The 16,506-nt window shown below is 37.9% G+C and overlaps 1 protein-coding gene across 1 annotated transcript; it reads right to left on the reverse strand.

The window, feature by feature from the left end:
* Positions 1-991: 991 nt before the first annotated feature.
* trpc4apa (transient receptor potential cation channel, subfamily C, member 4 associated protein a) lies at positions 992-15,195 on the reverse strand. Its single transcript, XM_044121844.1, has 18 exons — positions 15,037-15,195; positions 10,415-10,543; positions 10,175-10,291; positions 10,021-10,078; positions 9,870-9,925; positions 9,608-9,736; positions 8,262-8,463; positions 7,983-8,168; positions 7,399-7,541; positions 7,184-7,315; positions 7,005-7,063; positions 6,733-6,918; positions 6,558-6,648; positions 6,285-6,425; positions 5,393-5,504; positions 5,144-5,256; positions 4,852-5,058; positions 992-2,045 (listed from the first exon to the last, which is right to left on the reverse strand). Exons 1-18 carry the CDS (start codon positions 15,160-15,162, stop codon positions 1,908-1,910), a joined length of 2,325 nt encoding a protein of 774 aa, XP_043977779.1. The 5' UTR covers positions 15,163-15,195; the 3' UTR covers positions 992-1,907.
* Positions 15,196-16,506: the final 1,311 nt, after the last annotated feature.

Consider the following 16,506-nt stretch of genomic DNA (forward strand, 5'->3'; position numbering starts at 1 on the left):
CTGGAGTTCCTCTGAGTGATTTAGTCTACCCATGAATCCGGCTGTCCTGTGAAGGCCTCAGAAAACAAACAGCATCATGAAGATCAAGAAACACAGCAGACGGAGAAGGGAGGAAGGTGTGGTGAAATCTAAAGCAGTTAGTTTTTGAAACATCCAAAGCTTCAGACATCACACTGAAGAATGTTTAATCTGTCTTTGGATATTGAAGACTGCAAATGGAAACCAAGGAAAAGTCAACCACTAAGGCAGGGGTGTAAAATGCCTTTTTGCCATGTGGGGCCAAAATTGTAGAGCAGAAATGTATTAGTTCAACAAGTAAATTAGCCTCAATGACTTTGCAGATTTGATTTATCAAACGAATGGCATCTAGTTTTCAAATTCTTTTGGGCTTTATAGAACACACTTATTCTCTGTCATAAAAACAGAATTTGTGTCACTTTCTTTCAAAATGTTTGCTATGTTAGGGTTAGTAAATTAGATAAAAGCTAATTTGGGTGCAGCAACTTCGGCTCCTCAGTGAAGGCCTCTGGACGGACTTGGTTCTACTCATTAGAAAAGTTTGGCCGTAAAAATACGACCACTTTGTGTTGCACTCAACATTCTCCGATACAAGAAAACTACGTCGGCAGAAGTTTGACCCAGCTTAAAAATAAAGAGGAATTTCACAGGAGTGTTAATGGGGAGAGTTTAGCTTCGAAGATAAAATGGATCCCGGTGAAGAACAGCAGAAGGTTTACAGCCGTGTCATGATTGGAAATGAATCTGGACTCCTGTTGTCCAGAACAAACCGACCCAACATAAACTGAGTTTTGAACCAGATAGAGGAGCCTGAAGGAAGAGTCTTCTCTGAATACTAGCACCTGCATAGTTTATTCTCTTTCTAAAGCATCTCTCACAACATTGAAATAATTTGTTAGAGAATGGGAACACTTTAATGAACAAATGAGTTAATATATATATGTATATATATATTAAACAATAAAAACAATTATCCTGTGCAATGTTTTATTCTACAGTTTATCCAGAGTTAAAAGCCATTGATCAAAACAAAAGAAAAAATAAACGTCAAAAAGGGAAAAAAAAAGAGAAAAGAATAAAAATAAAATAATGATGAGTCCCAGGGGGAAGCTTCTGAAGCCACGAACAGAATGAGTTTTCTTAAGCAAGAGGAATCCTTTAAGATATGAGAACCAGGCCATCTTGCTGATTAAATGGGCCGAGTAGAGCCAGAAAGCACCAACCAAAGACAGCCACGTAGTAAAACAGGGCCAGAGAACAAGAAGATGAGAAGTCCCCCCCCAAGCAAATGCTCCACCGTTAGCATTTTGCTCACCTCAGACGAGGCAGTGGTGTGGCATGAAGTCAACAGTTAGTCAAAGTAGTGAGAGAGTGAGGCTGGTGACGACACACCACCGTCCTGCTCAATCTGTGCCGAGTTTCAAAATCAAGTCCATGTGAAAAGAAACTGGTTGGGTTTTTTTGTTGTTGTTTTTTCTTTTTACATATAATTTGTTCATTCATACTTTTCCATAGAATTCTGTATAGGCTATATAAAAGGCTCTATCTGAATTTCACATAAAGCAAACAACCAATGCGGGTGTTGTTTTTCCAAAGTCTATTATTGTCTGTTAGACCGCTGGGAAAGGGGGGCCTGTAGCTTTAAGTTCTCCTTTCCAAACAAACAAAACAAAACACAAAGCATTTTAACTGTGTGAGAAGATGACAGTCAGTCGAACTCCATTATCCGCTCTCAACTGTGATGACGGCCTCCATGCGAAGGTACGGACAGCAGACGGGTGAGTCTTTAGATCCTGAACGCAGTCACAAAAACGCCTGGAGGGGTCGGATCAGAGGAGTCTGAGCCACAGGTGGCCTCCGCCCCCCCAGCGCCTCCACCCGCTAGAGGGTCAATCTTCCAGCAGGTCCCTGTCCAGATCCATGAAGGGCTCGTCAATGTAACTCACAATGGCACAGCGAGAAGTTCTGTCAGAGCCCAGAAGTACTGACACCGTCTCCTTCCAGTAGCTGAACGGGATGCAGGAGCTCTGAGGGGGAGAAAGCAGAGAATGTTTACTTCCGTTTGTTCCACGGCCTTAAATAGGGAGACAATTTTATTGATCTGGAGTGGCTAAAACTAAATTATCTGCTGCTAAACATCAATCTTATGTTTATGCCAAACAGTGTTACTCTGAAAGCGTCACTGATCATTTTCTGCCACTTGGTGGCAGCAGTAACACAGAAAAGTCCACAAGAGATTAAGATTATTTTTTGATTATTATTATAGAAACATGTATAAAAGTAAATAAATAGCTCCTTTCAATTTTTACATCCAGCTCATACTGGAAAAATTAGCATTTGGTCACAAACCTGTAATTACTTTGACTTTTTCTGAACGTAACATTTTTATCACGGCATCAACACCTGGGTTGACCTGTAAGGGTGTCCAAACTTTTCACGCAGTGCGCCAGATTTAAATTCTGTATTCATTTAGTATAATTCTCATTCAGCATCACGTTTCATTTTCTTGTATTCTGTATTTATAACTACAGAATATAAAAAAATGAATAAGTTAAAAATCTAAACTAAGATTGAAATAAAATGGCAAGTTAAAAACTGATCATCTAAAGATTATACTGTCTTATTTGTGGTACAATGTTTAGATGGAATATTTGGTTGGCACATTAATTACTTTAACCACTTATTTCTTTCAATATCTATTACCAATTTTGGCAGCATCAGGCTCCGTACCTGACTTTAGTACAGAAAATATGACGAAATATACGAAAGTTGACATTTTAGGTGTGGCATTCAGTTTGTTCTCACTTACTGCTGATAGACTCTGATGGAAGTTAATATAGTTCGCTCTAAAATCAACGTAACACTGTCAACTGTACAATACAGCAGAGGGCTAAAAATACCACCTGTAAATGAGGAATATTAATGTGGAAAAAGTCATTAAAAAAAGATCTGGATCTATTCCAAGGTGTTAGCTTAGTCCGATAAAAACATTTTTAATGATCGGTCAGCTGCATTACAACGTACTCATCATGCAATTTGCAAGATCAATTTAAAAACAAAAAAACAAAACAAAAAAAAATCCAGGTTGAATTGCATTTTGAGTGAAATTATCAACAAGTCAGATCAAAACAAAGAGGAAATGGAACCAAAGACAAAACCTGACTTCATCAGATCTATTTTCAGAGATGTGTAATTGTACTGAAGAAACTACTGATGGAGCGAAATATTTGTCACTGTATAGAAAACGATACTGTAGAGTTTGGGATGTCAGTAAGGAGTGAATGAACACATCATGCAGTGTGTTAATTTACTGCAAATTATTTGTGTTGAAATAAAAGATATTATTTAAAGCAACTGAGTTTTTAACTATATGAATGGCATCAAAACCTAACTTAAGTAGAACAAGTAAATAAAAAAAAAACCTACACACATCTGGAAAAAAGATTTATTAGTCTAAACTAGCAGGCTAGTTTAGCCCACACAAAGATCCGACTTGTGAATGAGTTTCTGATGTCTTAAATTATTGGCACTAATGTCATACTCTCTTTTCAACCTAGGGGCCCCATTTTAGTTTTGTTCAAACGTGTGGAGAATCTTTTTAGCCAACTATGAATAAGAAAATGATTACCATTATTTACAAGTGGTAGCACTTGTAAATAGAAAAAGAACATGTTCTGTTTGTCCATTTAGTCCTCCAAGTTCAGACTTGTGAATTCAGTGCTGCAACAGACATCAAACTTTTTAAAGCAATGTTTTTCAGTATCTGGCTGCTGACAGGCTGCTAAAATCAAACCAAATTGTGTAATATTGCACTTAAATTTTCCTTTCAGTTTGTGGCTAAAATCTGCTTATAAAGTCACTTAAACTCATAATTAGTCAGGTTTATGACAAATTATTATTTTTGATTTCCTGACATAACAGATTTAGGTTTGATTGTTAAAAATGACTAATTATAATTCCACCGATCTTCTGGTGTGACACTAGAAGTATTTGTTGTCTTTAGGCCCGTCACAATAACTAATGTTTCTGGACGATTAATTGTCTCAGGAGTTATTGTGATAAACGATAGTATTGTTTTGAGACAATTTTCCAGTAAAATGATAATAATGCAAGAACACATTCTGAAAGATCAATAAACTTGAAATTCTAATGAACATTTAACACTGGAAGACATTTTAAATATCCAAAATAAATCAACAGAACAACAGTAACAACTAGTAAAATGAATTATGAACTCTGGGAAAAAAAATCATCCCTCAAAAAAAAGTTTAGTTGAGACCAAAACTTCAGACTGAACACTTTTATCATCCATTTTTTAATAGAAAGAGAAAAAAATAAATAGATCATGAAATTGGAAATGATTGAATGTGTTTTAATTTATCATGCAATCAATTGATTTATTGATTATTGTGCCAGGTTGTATTGTGTTTTGTTTGTGTACTTGTGTTTGTAGACGCGTCGCTCTAAGCCAGCCTGCTAGAAAGACACTTTTGCACAACTGGTCTGTTTGAGCACTTTTGGCTGATTTAACAAACAGCTGGAAACCACAGGAAGCTCTCAATGAGTAAAAGTACGAGCATCAGGTTGGTTTGCTCAAAATGGAAAACTGAACCAGAGTTTCCACTGACTCCATAAACTCCTTTTTCTTACTGTGTTAAGCTTTTGGTTTAGACTGTTGGTAATGAATTTCAGGGCCTAGATTTTAACCAACAAGCCTGCATTTCTATTTCAGGATTATTTTGAATGGTTGACAAAAAAAATAAAAAGATCTTGATGCGACATGTAGTAAATTTATGCTAATAACTCATGGTTTAACTGCGTTCAGGGACTCACGTTCTCCAGACATGTGCTATCCTTGTCCTTGTTGAGGTAGTGGCGTTGCCAGAAGCGCAGCAGGTTGTGGAAGTTGTTCAGCAGGCACCCGGGGTATTTCTCCGTGTACTCCTTCTCCCGCAGGGCGTTGAGATAGAAGGGCAGCTTCGCCTTTCGTCTGGCCAACATCAAGATCACCAAGCTGGTATTTAAACAGCTCACATTCTCCTGCAGAAAGAAAGAGAGGCGATTCAGTGTCCAGCAGGTTCACCTGTTTCTGTACTCGCACACGGCAGCGAAAGCAAACCCCCACCTGCGTAAGTGTTTGTACGTTGATGATGTTGATGAGTCGGAAGAGGAAGGACAATCGGTTTTCAACTCTGGCCACGTAGGACAGCAGGCAGCACTCAGACAGCACCTCCATAACTGATGAGGACAGAAAAAAAAAAAATCACTGATTTTTTATTTTTATTTTTTTTACTCAAGTAAAGCTACTAACTATTTTTATATTACAGAATCATACCAGTGAAAAAACTTGGCCTTTCTTAAAGACTCATTTTACCTTTGACATCTTCTGTCTGGCTTTCAAAGCGGTCCAGTGAGAGGACGATGCAGCGCACCAGCATGTTGGAGTCCACCAAGGAGCTGTTGATCTGAGTCAGGAAGGCCTGAAACTAAAACAGTTTGAGGTTTAATCAGCTATGATGTCATATTTACTGATTGATCAAAACGAAGCAGAAGAGTGACACTAAAAGTAAAGAGAGAATAAAAGTACTGCAGCCTTAGCTGTGACTTTTTGTTGGGTAAAAACAACAAATAGGAAATCATTTTTCAAAACCAAACAAGTACATTTCTGATTCAATTTGAGCACTAAACGCTAAATCAACAGCTACAGTGGCCATGCAGCAAAGAAAGTCAAAATTACTTTAATTTCTGTACCCATTACATGGTTTCTACTGCAAATTTTCCTGAATTCGATTTATGCCTTGCCAATTCTAAATTTATCTCAAATGTTACCTACACTGTATCAACAACCAACCACAATAAAGAGAAACACTTTATTTTTCTTTCAGTGTTTATTATACAACACAAATTACTGAAAATTATTTCATTGTTTCTGGAAAGTGCTTCAAAATTTGTCTATTTAAAATATTTTTGCAAAAAGACAAAAGAATCCAAACGTGTAGAACTTCATTCATAAACAGTATCTAGTAAAATATTGACGGTGCAACATTATAATAAGAACTATAATGTTCCGACCACAGATGCACTAAGACGTGCATGGCAGTCCATTTCTGTGGGTTTTCATAGGACTTGTTGATAGTCCAGTGGTAAAAGGTTCTCTTTGCGGCTCCAGTTGATTTGCTAAAGATAAAAAGTCAAAACGGCTCACTCTGCTCCTTCGTATTTTTATAACACATACATTACATTTTTATATTGGAGTGTTTTCTTACCTTCTCTGGAGTGTTGACATATTTGTTGAACCTTTTAAAAGCATCGATGTTGAACTTCATGAGCTCCCCCAGCAGATCAAAGTAGCTCTGAAGGACGTCTCGAGACGTACAGCCGCTGTCTATGATGCAGAGCAGGATGTGCTGTTGGAGGATCGAAGCACAAAACGAGCAGCGACTCGTTAAAATGACCAGAGTGGAAAAAACTTTGTTTATTTGTGTTGGGTTTTTTTTAACATGAATGTACAGTATGCCTGCAGGACAAACATGTTCTACCTCTAGCAGCCCTCGCTTCAGGAGGAACATTTGGTCTGCGTAAGATGTTGCTCCTCTGAGAAAACTTTCCACAGCCCTCGCCTGCCAGAACCTAAACAAACAGGAAAAACAACACGGTTTAGCTCAACGTGCTTTCTGGATTAGAATTACAGTGACAAAAATATATAGTCTGTGCCTAAAGGATGAGTCGGGAGGTTCCCTCTTCATGACGGTGAGGAGACGCGTGAGGAGACCCTTCTTTCCGTCACAAACTAAGCTTCTGTCTGTGTTGACTAGAGCTTCCACCTCTGGGATGTTGGCCTTCATGGAAATGGCACTCAGTTCGTTCAGCTCCTGGTTGTTGAGCAAGAGGTACTTGTTCCTGAAAGATGGAAAGCAGATTCTAAAAAACAAGACACCCAAACGCTAAACATCAGCACAAAAGCAGGAGAATTTCAGGACACGTACTCATGGTGATCGCTGAAACTCTGGAGTAGCCGCAGGAATTGGATTTTAAAGGATATCTCCTGCACAACAACAAAGAACATGTTTTTTTGGGGAGCTTTTTTTGGACAGGTGGCATAAATGTTCACATTCTTTGAAGATCTTCACTTCTCAGTGAAAGCAGAAGGTGAAGAGGTTCATACTGGGCTGCAGTCGCAGTTCTCATTCTGGCCGTGCACCACGTGATTGGACGCGGTGTATTTCCTCCAGATGAGCTTGTCGAACAGGTTGTTGAGCCCCGGGATGAGACGGAAATCGGCCAGCATCCTGTGGACCTACGAAAACGACGAGGAGGAATGAGACGAGGCTCGGCCGCGGCGAGGAGCAGGACGTTTGACTCCGGACGGAGCAGTGATACCTGGTTCCTCTGTCGGCCCATCAGGAGGACGCAGAGCACGTACAGAACCTCCACCTTGTACATGATCTCGTGGACGGTCTTCATGGACTGGGGCAGCCTGTGTCTCAGAGGGCTGGTGGCCAGAGGACTCTCGTCTGATGACTCTGAAGAGGAAAACGAGTTGAAAGTCAGACCATCGCTAAACACTGGAAAAACCATTTGTCTCTCCGTCACAGTGAAAAGAACACTTTCTACAGAATATAGTGAAAGTGGACATGATATGTTAAATCTGTTAGGTCTGATTTTCTACAGGTTGGTGCAGTGACATGAAAAGTGATGTCATTATATTCTGGCTAAACCTAGTTCTTTGTTTTATTATTTGGAGAGGTGGGGAGGAAAAAAAAGTTTAGAAAATATCAATAAAGCTTAAAAAAATGTGTAACTTTGACATCAACTTTTTGAAAAAGGTGCCACAAAAATTAGTAATAAGCACAAGAAAGACATTCTAGAGGGACTGAACTGAAGCTGTAAAACAAAATAGTAGATGGGGTAAAAAAATAAATAAAAAAAAATCCAGACTTTCCCAAAAATGTCCAAAATCTCACCTGTGCTGCTCTGCTCAGCCTCCTCGGTGGCCATCTGCATGAGCGCGTCAAGCACCAGTGCGTTGTCCAGCCAGGTGTACCAGTCCTCCAGCTCCTGCAGGAAGTTTGCTCCTGTGGCTTCAGACACTTTTCTAGTGGCTAACTTACACAGCCGCTCAATGAAGCCCGGGATGTTCAGTAGAGTCACTGTGAAACGAACACAGATCAGGAACCAATCAGGGTTTTTCTTTTTTTTTTTTTCCAGACCAATCTGACATCTGTACATAAAACCCAACCTACCCTGGTTGACCTCGGCGCGGGACGGGCTGGCGTTGCGCTTCTGCTGAGCGTTTTTGGCCAGTAGCGTGTGCTTGTCGTCGTTCCCTATATCTGGTTCTGAGATGGTGACGGACAGGATGCGGCAGAAGTTGGCCAGCTGCTGCTGGTCGAAGCTTTGGACCAGACCTGAGAGGTTGGGGATTCCTTCCAACTGGATCATCTCCTTAAAGACGCAAACACGTGTGTGGCCGTCAAATTCACACGGAGCGCATTTTACTGCACAACATCCCACATTTACGGACAGAGATCAGGCTGGGGAGATCAACATCTGGAGTGTTTTGCTGATTCATGGTGTTTCATCGTTTTGGTCAACTGAACCAGAGGCTCGTTACCAGAAACCGTCATGGAGGACATTTTTATTGCGTCAGTCAGGTCAACAATTTAGTGTTACAACGTTAGATTATTATGCCAGCTGACCAATAATCGTTCTAACAGCATAAAGACACAACTAAAATTATTCAATAAAACTATTCCCACTTCTTCAAAAACTAGATTCAAAAGCATTCATTAGGGTTTTTTTTCTCCAAAGCCATTTGATGGCATCAGGATCTAAAACGCAAAAAATATTACAACATTAATGGTTTATAATTAAGTGATTTAAACATATTGTTGCGAAATTAATTAATACCTGAGCAGGAAAAAACATTTTTACTACGTTTTAATCTTAAAAAATTAATTATGGTCTTAAAAAATAATATTGCACTTCTTTATAATTTTTTTAGGTATCTATACTGGGACTTGATTGCATATCCCCAATTTACAACAGAACTCAGTTTGCTAAATAGTTTAATCCTGACATCATAATACAGAATATAGTAAAGGTTACACTGCCAGTTATTTATAGGTCTAGTCAAATCCCTGAGTATCAGTTGTTTTCAGGGCTAAGCGTTTGCTGAATACAATCTAAACGATGTTCGTGTGGCTAAACCACATTGTTTTAGACAGAGTGATACTAGAAATACAGAAAAACAGTGAATGTGTTTGCTGAGTTATTTTAAGCAATGTGGTTGATGATGTGTGTCCCTGCTTGATGAGAAGAAAATTATTTTATCAATCTCTGAAAGAAAAACTGAACAAAAATCCTGCATTTTAACTTGTTGCTAAATAATGCAGGTTTACAAAAGCAAAAATATAAGCTTACTGGAGAAAATAAAAAATGTAAAGCCTGTAATTTACCTTGCATGATCATTACATATAACGTATTATAATATACGAAGAAAACAAAAAAAAAATGAATCCCTCACCCCTGGTGCTGCCAGAGTCCCATGAACCAATATCTACAGGTTCAACATGAGAGCACTGCTCACCTTTTTCACTCCAAGAATGTCTTCAATGAGCGTCGCCGTCTGCAGGAACGTCTTCTTGTTTGTCATCAGAGTGAAGAGAAACAGAACAAAGTCGTCCCTGGCTGCCAGGCTCTTTGTCACTCCCTCCGTCTGCAGTCAGAAACAAAACAACTTCACTACAAATGATTTGTCAGAAACAAAATATTCTTTGAAATAAACGACATGAAGGCTTGAAGCACCTCTGCTTTTATCTGACATTGAAGAAATTCAATTGAACACTTACACATATACAACAGTTGTAGAGAACACTAAGGCAGTCTTTGACCAGCTCATCATTCACTGTAGAAATAAAGGAACAGATGTCAGTAGGGATTTAATTGATAAAAGCAAAACAGAAATGAGAAAGATGACACTTTGATGTTATTCTTACTCACTTTTGGGTTTCTTCTTCTGCATAGTTAGTGTGGGTCTCATTAAGATTTCCACAAGCAGCTGCCAAAGAAACAGAAAGTCAGAAATAAATTACAGCTTTCATTTAAAAAAAATAAATACATGAAAGAAAGAAACTGAAGAAATTCTCAAACTTACATCGACTCCACCGAACAGATCAAAGGTGTAGGTGTTGGGGAAAGTGGATTCCTGAGCGGTCTTCCTGTCCTCTGTGACGAAAGACATGGCCTCCATCGAGAGCTGTGACGATAAGTTCTAGAAAAGGGAAAAAAAAGAAGGAAAGGGCTAATTAGCATAAAATCTCTAATAACCAGGTTGGAAATCACTGAAAAGGCTGTAACTCCACCGTGATGGTGAGCTGAGAGTGACGCTGTCTACCTTGAGAAAGCTGTGAGCGTGGGAGAGGTCACTGTTGGGGTGGCTGCTCTCGTGGAGCTTCTGGAGCAGGTCAGGGATGCCATGCCACTTAGCAGGTTTATCTCTCTCCTGAAGCAAGCCTCCAGGGAGCTGCAACGTACCAGAGAGGCTGGTCAGTAAGACACATGCACACCCACACAGAGAAAACATTTCAAGACAAATGACATGCTGCAAGTTGAACTACTTTCAGTCATGCTAATCAAACTGTGTATAAAGTATGTAAGCACTAAGAATAAAGACTTTAGCTGTGCAAGCGACCGCTGCAGCAGAGAAAACGAAGGGAAAAAAACTAAATCCTGGAAAATTTTAAAGTATCTGACACAGTTTGATGTTTGTCTGCCTCGTGGTACCAAGTGTGTGTTGCATTTAATGAGGTTTCCAGCAGAAAACTGGCTGCTTGTTTCGGGGTGCATCACTTTGAACAGTGGGATTTATTGTTTGCCATGGTGCATTTTGGTTATTGATGATAAATAAAAAATGTTTAAAAAAAAAGACAAGACTGACAATATGATCTGAAATGTTATTTTTGCTCTTTTCCTCCAGTGTTTGTTCCAGATGAACGTCAATAAATATCAATAAATGGGAATATGACATACAGTTAACTAAAAAAAATACTAAATAGTAATATAATATAGTAATATTAAACATTGTGATGAAATTCTAAGTTTGTATCACTCATCCTGACATTGGACGTCAATAAAAGACAATTAATCAGATTAATCGTCTTTGAATCTCTTAATAAAATAATCACCAACTGGTTTAACTAGCTGGAAAATACAGCTTCAATAAAAGCCTATTTGCTGAAAGCACAGCACAATCAATGCAGTAATTATTCAAAAATGCACAATAAATTTATACTTTTGCACTCAGGACAAAAAAAAAAAAAACAACACAAATTTACTTTATCCAGGACAAAAAAAAAACTTTTACTAAGAACTTATTTCTACCCAATTATTGATCTGTTAATCCAAAAAAAATTGTGAATTGATTGATGTTAAGTTGAGCAGAAAGGATTGAGCTTCTCACATTTTAATGTTTGTATCCTTTTTTTTTTAGCTGCAGATGAATCTTTTGATACAGACGATCAGTTCATTTTAGGCAATTAAACATTTTGTCAAAATTTTCCAGTTTCAAAAAGGGAATTCATCATTTATCTATTAGAATTTTTTAATCTAGATAATATTGTTCGAAAAAGTTTCAAGTGTATAAATGAAGTATTTGTGGAACATCAAATTGTTTTATCCGATTAATCGTCAGAATAATCGATAGAGCAAGCGATGACTAATCGCTCGTTGCAGCTCTAGTGGACGGCGAAGAGCAAGAGAGAAAACCAGAGCTCAGTTATATTTGGCAGAGGAAGCCGCCATGTGAAGTTTACTGTTAAAATTTCTTTAAATGACGTTGACGTTTAGAGGATGATTGCAGAAACCTGATTTAGACCGTGGAAAGTTGTAAAGACTTAGTCAGGAAATAATCGCATTTTACTCGCTTACTCATTTGAAGGGGCAAGACAAATAAATCTTCCAGGTTCAAGACCTGGATATCTTTGTAAGCAGCTGTGAGCGAGCTGCATCTGTTTACCTGATGACTTTTACAAACTTTAGACACACCGAGGTCAGGACCAGCGTGAACAGTCGGGAGCAGCGGATCACTTGTGCGTAAATGCTCAGAGGAGGTGAAGGTTTTCTAAATTAAACCACATTTTTCCACAGATGGATTTTCCACTCTACAAATCCATCTGTTCACCCAAACCCAACGTGTAAACAGTCATGCACTGATGTGACGTAAACAGCACTGAAATGCATATCATCCAAACCACAATCATCATCATATATTTTTATGACTAATTGGTTTCCACGCCCACAAACAAAAAAGCAGCTCAATATTAGGGTCATATGCTTTAATGCACAACATATTTTATTCAGAAAGATAAATTCCTTCAATTAAGCACCAAATAAAGCATTTTATTGTTTATATTACCGACACAAAAATGAAAGGGAACCCCTACCATTGTGTTCAAAATGTGACTCTTTCAGTTTGATAAAGAATTAAGAATTTTGATTTATTGTTTTACTGAAATAACAGTTATTCAATACTCAGTATTTTCTCCCTTCTGTTATTCCTCCCCACTTTTTTTCATTAGTATGAGATTGCAATTAATTTGTAATTATTGAGAAAGGGCCAGGTTTTTATAGGGTTTTTCTTCTTCCTGCTCCGTTTCACTCATGTAGATAACTTGTTACAAGACAATGTTTTTGTACATTGGTGATGGAATCTGTTTTGTTGAGAGAATAAACCGATTAATTTATCGATTAGTATTTGACATTTAAGATGTCGTATAGTTCAAATTCTGTATCTAAAGTGCAACTAACCCCCAAATAAAATGTTTATTGCTGATAAACTGAATATATTATATAGCGTTCTAGCTTTATTTTTCAAAAATTTACAATTTTTGTGTACATTTGTTTAGTTCTACTATATTCTATCTATATAGCAACATGCTTTTGTCCCAACTCGCCCTGACGACTGCTTCCAGAGTAAACCAGACTTTTCCTGACTGGAAAATCGGGGGTAAAGCTAAATTACCTGATCCTGCCTATTTTTGTTCCCTAATACAGCCAAAACTGTTCATTACAACACAGTGACGTGCGGTGAGGTTCATAGCTGGTGAGGCACTGACGTCATCAGAATCAGATTTGCAAATAGATGCATAGATTGACAGCAGTTAACAGGTTATGTTTCACTTCTGCATCCTTACACATACAAACTGTAGCTCACAAAACACACATTTCGACATGGATGACTACATTACAACAGTTGTAATGTAGTCATCCATGTCGAAAGTCGGGATAAGCGAGAGGAAAAAAAATCACTATCTCTATTATAATCTATCGCTGCACTTGACTTGCTTCCCGAATCGTTTAGCCTAGCTCGCTGTCACTTACTCGGCAGTTGAGGAGTGAACAAGACGAACGTCTGGGATCTTGAGCGCCCCCTGCCATGAGGCAAGAGAACTGCCTGCCTCACCTCGAACCTGTTCTCTGCCGTTTATAATCGCTCATTACACGAAACACGTTACACAAACACAGTTGGTGACAAAAAGCACTGTACATTATATACATAAGCTAAATTATTGGAAATAAGTTCACATATTAAATGTGTTTAAACCATTTTATTGACGCCGTACAGCAACATGCTCTCTCCGCTTAGCAGCCAGCGCAGAGCCAGGGGTTGCGCAATCCAAGGTGAGGCAGAGCTCGCTGCTGCCTCACCGGCATCGCTTCCAAGCATTTGAATGGGAAAATAAGAAAATTCAGCGATTTTGAACAAATAAAAATCGAAATTGGTGAAGCTACATGAAAAATAAATATTTTTTAGTACAAACCACCGGATGAATATAACAATTTAAATTACTTTATGATTATATATTTTCTTTCTTTCCATGATGGCTGGTGAGGCACTGCCTCACCTGCCTCCCCTGACCGCACGTCACTGTTACAACATCCTCCATCATGATGTAGCTCTCCAGTTTTGGTTGCTTTATGCTTATGTTTTTTAGGATATAAAATTATTGAAACCATCTCTGAAATCTTGCAAAGATTCATGTTTAATATATTTTGAATAAATGTTTCATAGTTTTACCGTTTCAGAAATTACTGCAGATTTAGCAAATTGTGTCAAAGTAGTCCATAATGAATTTTTCAAGAGCTGATGCAAATATCTCACGGGATACGTCTTAAATGTATTACTATATTCGGTAGAAACCTTTTTGTAATTCTAACACAGATATATATATGTATTTTTTAGATTTGTTGCGTCAAATTAGCTCCCAATTCAATTCTGACAGTTGAGAGGCTAACGCAGTTACCAGGACAATCAAAACCGTTCGTGCTAGCCAACTCAACACATGAACTCTTTAAAGTAAACGATATCTAATACATTTTTGTCAATTTTTGAAAACCAAAATAAGCGTGTCAACCTGCCCAGGCAGCTGCTCTCCCCTATCCATTTATGGAAACGGTAGTTATTGTGGTTGCTGCGTGGTTACGTAATCACCTGAGCTGTTGAACTGCCTTAGCTAACCAGCTGTCGTTAGCCCGTTGGCTAACATTAGCGGCTACAACTACCGTCAGTAACGAATTTAAAATCATATATTAAATAAAGCGGAGCTTTTTAGCAACAATTGGATCTTGCAGTACAAAACAAGGGTTAATCTAAACAGCTTGACTTATTAGATGATATCGCATTAACGTAGCCCTAAATGCTAAGCTAACGTGGAGCTAACAACAAAAGATGCATTTCATCCGGAGCTTTTCCATTTGCACTGGTATGAATATTTGCCCAACTACAAGTGATAAAATGCTATTCCAATGCAAGTCATATATATTATTTTTGCCTCTAAATTTACTCTGAAACGTTCTGCTTAATTGGCAAAATACACTCGGACAGGAACGGGAACCTCCCCAGCAAACTCTCCGGGATAACGTCTTCATTTTCAGGCTCGACTCCAAGCGCAAGTCCCCGGTCTCACTCGTCTAACTTTCGAATGCGTTCACAATTGATACAGGCGTCGTTTCCCTTACCTGTGTTCCTCGGCTGAAACCTTTCCCGGTTATTTTACTAGACGTTAACTTTGTGACTATATTACTGTTACAATTTCTTCGTTTTCTTCCACTACTAGAGAACTCAGACCCCAGAAGCGTCGCCATTATTTCTTCTTCCTGAACCCAACTGTTTGGGCAGGAAGTGGAAAGCTTTAATAAAATTGAAAAATGAGGAGTGGCGCGCCATCTGCTGGTAGCAAAATTCACACTGCACGTTTAGCTTCACGTCAGTGTATTTTCGTCACAGTATTTGCTTTGTTCAGTAAAGTGCTAATTTAATTAAATTCTTAAATACTTCATTGATCCCAAAGCGAACGTAAATATAAATAAAAAATGAAAATTAAATTAGATCAGTGACCCCACAGATTTTTCAGCTTTTAAACCTCAAAATAAGTCATAAAAACAGAATAATAAAGGTTAAAAAATTCTCAAAAATTTGTCTTCAAACAAATTGGGAAAGCCCAGATGATATGATGCATCGTAAATTTATGATAGATTACATTTGAATATGGTGACACTGTGGATATATTATGAAGAATCTCATAAGCAACATGGGGAAAAATAAAATATAACAGATCATAAGTGTACATTTTAGTAACAATGACCAAGATTAGCTTTGGAGGAAAGAGAGCTAGGCTTGCAAGCCTGAGAACATTATTCCAACTGTGATGTACGGGGGTGGCTGCATCATGCTCTGTGGGTCTTTTGCTGCATGAGAAACTACTGGTATGAGAAGAAACAATACATAGCAAAGCAAACATTTGCTACACAGTTGGCACTTGGGAACAAATGGATCTTCTAGAAGACAAGGTCTATCGGAAAGTCACCAAATTAAAAACAAAAGAGGCTGAAAAGCAACAAGGTCAATGTTTTAGTGAAGTCATCACAAAATGCTGTTCTCAGTACCACACAAACATGCAGGCAGAGCTGAACAAGCTTATTGTTTCACCAATTATGTCAGCAAGAATGGGACAAAATTCAAGCAAGCTGTTGTGAAAAGCTTGAAATATTTCATCCAAGCCACCAAATATTAAGGAAATGTTTACAAGTTGTGAATTTAAAAAAGTAATAATAATATTATTCTATAACTGCTCTACTGTTAGTAGTAGAAAACCAAAACAAACCATCTGCTTGTTGTGATTAAATTAATGTGACTGTAATGAAAAAAATCGAACTGCATTATTAAACGTTATTGGAATTCATCCTTTTAGCATTGTGCATGATAAAAATAAGAATCTGTCAAAAGTAATTTCATTATTTTAAAAAAGTTAATATATTTTGAAAATACAAACATATTTTATTAAATTCACAGTTGTGAGTTGTGTAGTGAAATAAAATATTGGAGCTCAAACATTAAATGTGGTATTCCACAAGGTTCAGTGTCAGGACCTAAACTTTTTAATTTATACAGTAATATTTGTGAAGATGGATTTTATTTGCCAGAGACAA

Source organism: Gambusia affinis, linkage group LG07, assembly GCF_019740435.1.
Source record: "Gambusia affinis linkage group LG07, SWU_Gaff_1.0, whole genome shotgun sequence".
Lineage (NCBI taxonomy): Eukaryota > Metazoa > Chordata > Actinopteri > Cyprinodontiformes > Poeciliidae > Gambusia > Gambusia affinis.

Excerpts from the sequence above, each read along its gene's own strand:
- trpc4apa (XM_044121844.1), bottom strand. The coding sequence starts at position 15,162 with ATGGCGACGCTTCTGGGGTCTGAGTTCTCTAGTAGTGGAAGAAAACGA. Across the intron at positions 7,542-7,982 it reads GGCTGAGCAGAGCAGCACAG|AGTCATCAGACGAGAGTCCT; the intron begins GTGAGATTTTGG and ends TTTCCTCTTCAG. Across the intron at positions 6,649-6,732 it reads CCTCCCGACTCATCCTTTAG|GTTCTGGCAGGCGAGGGCTG; the intron begins GCACAGACTATA and ends CTGTTTGTTTAG.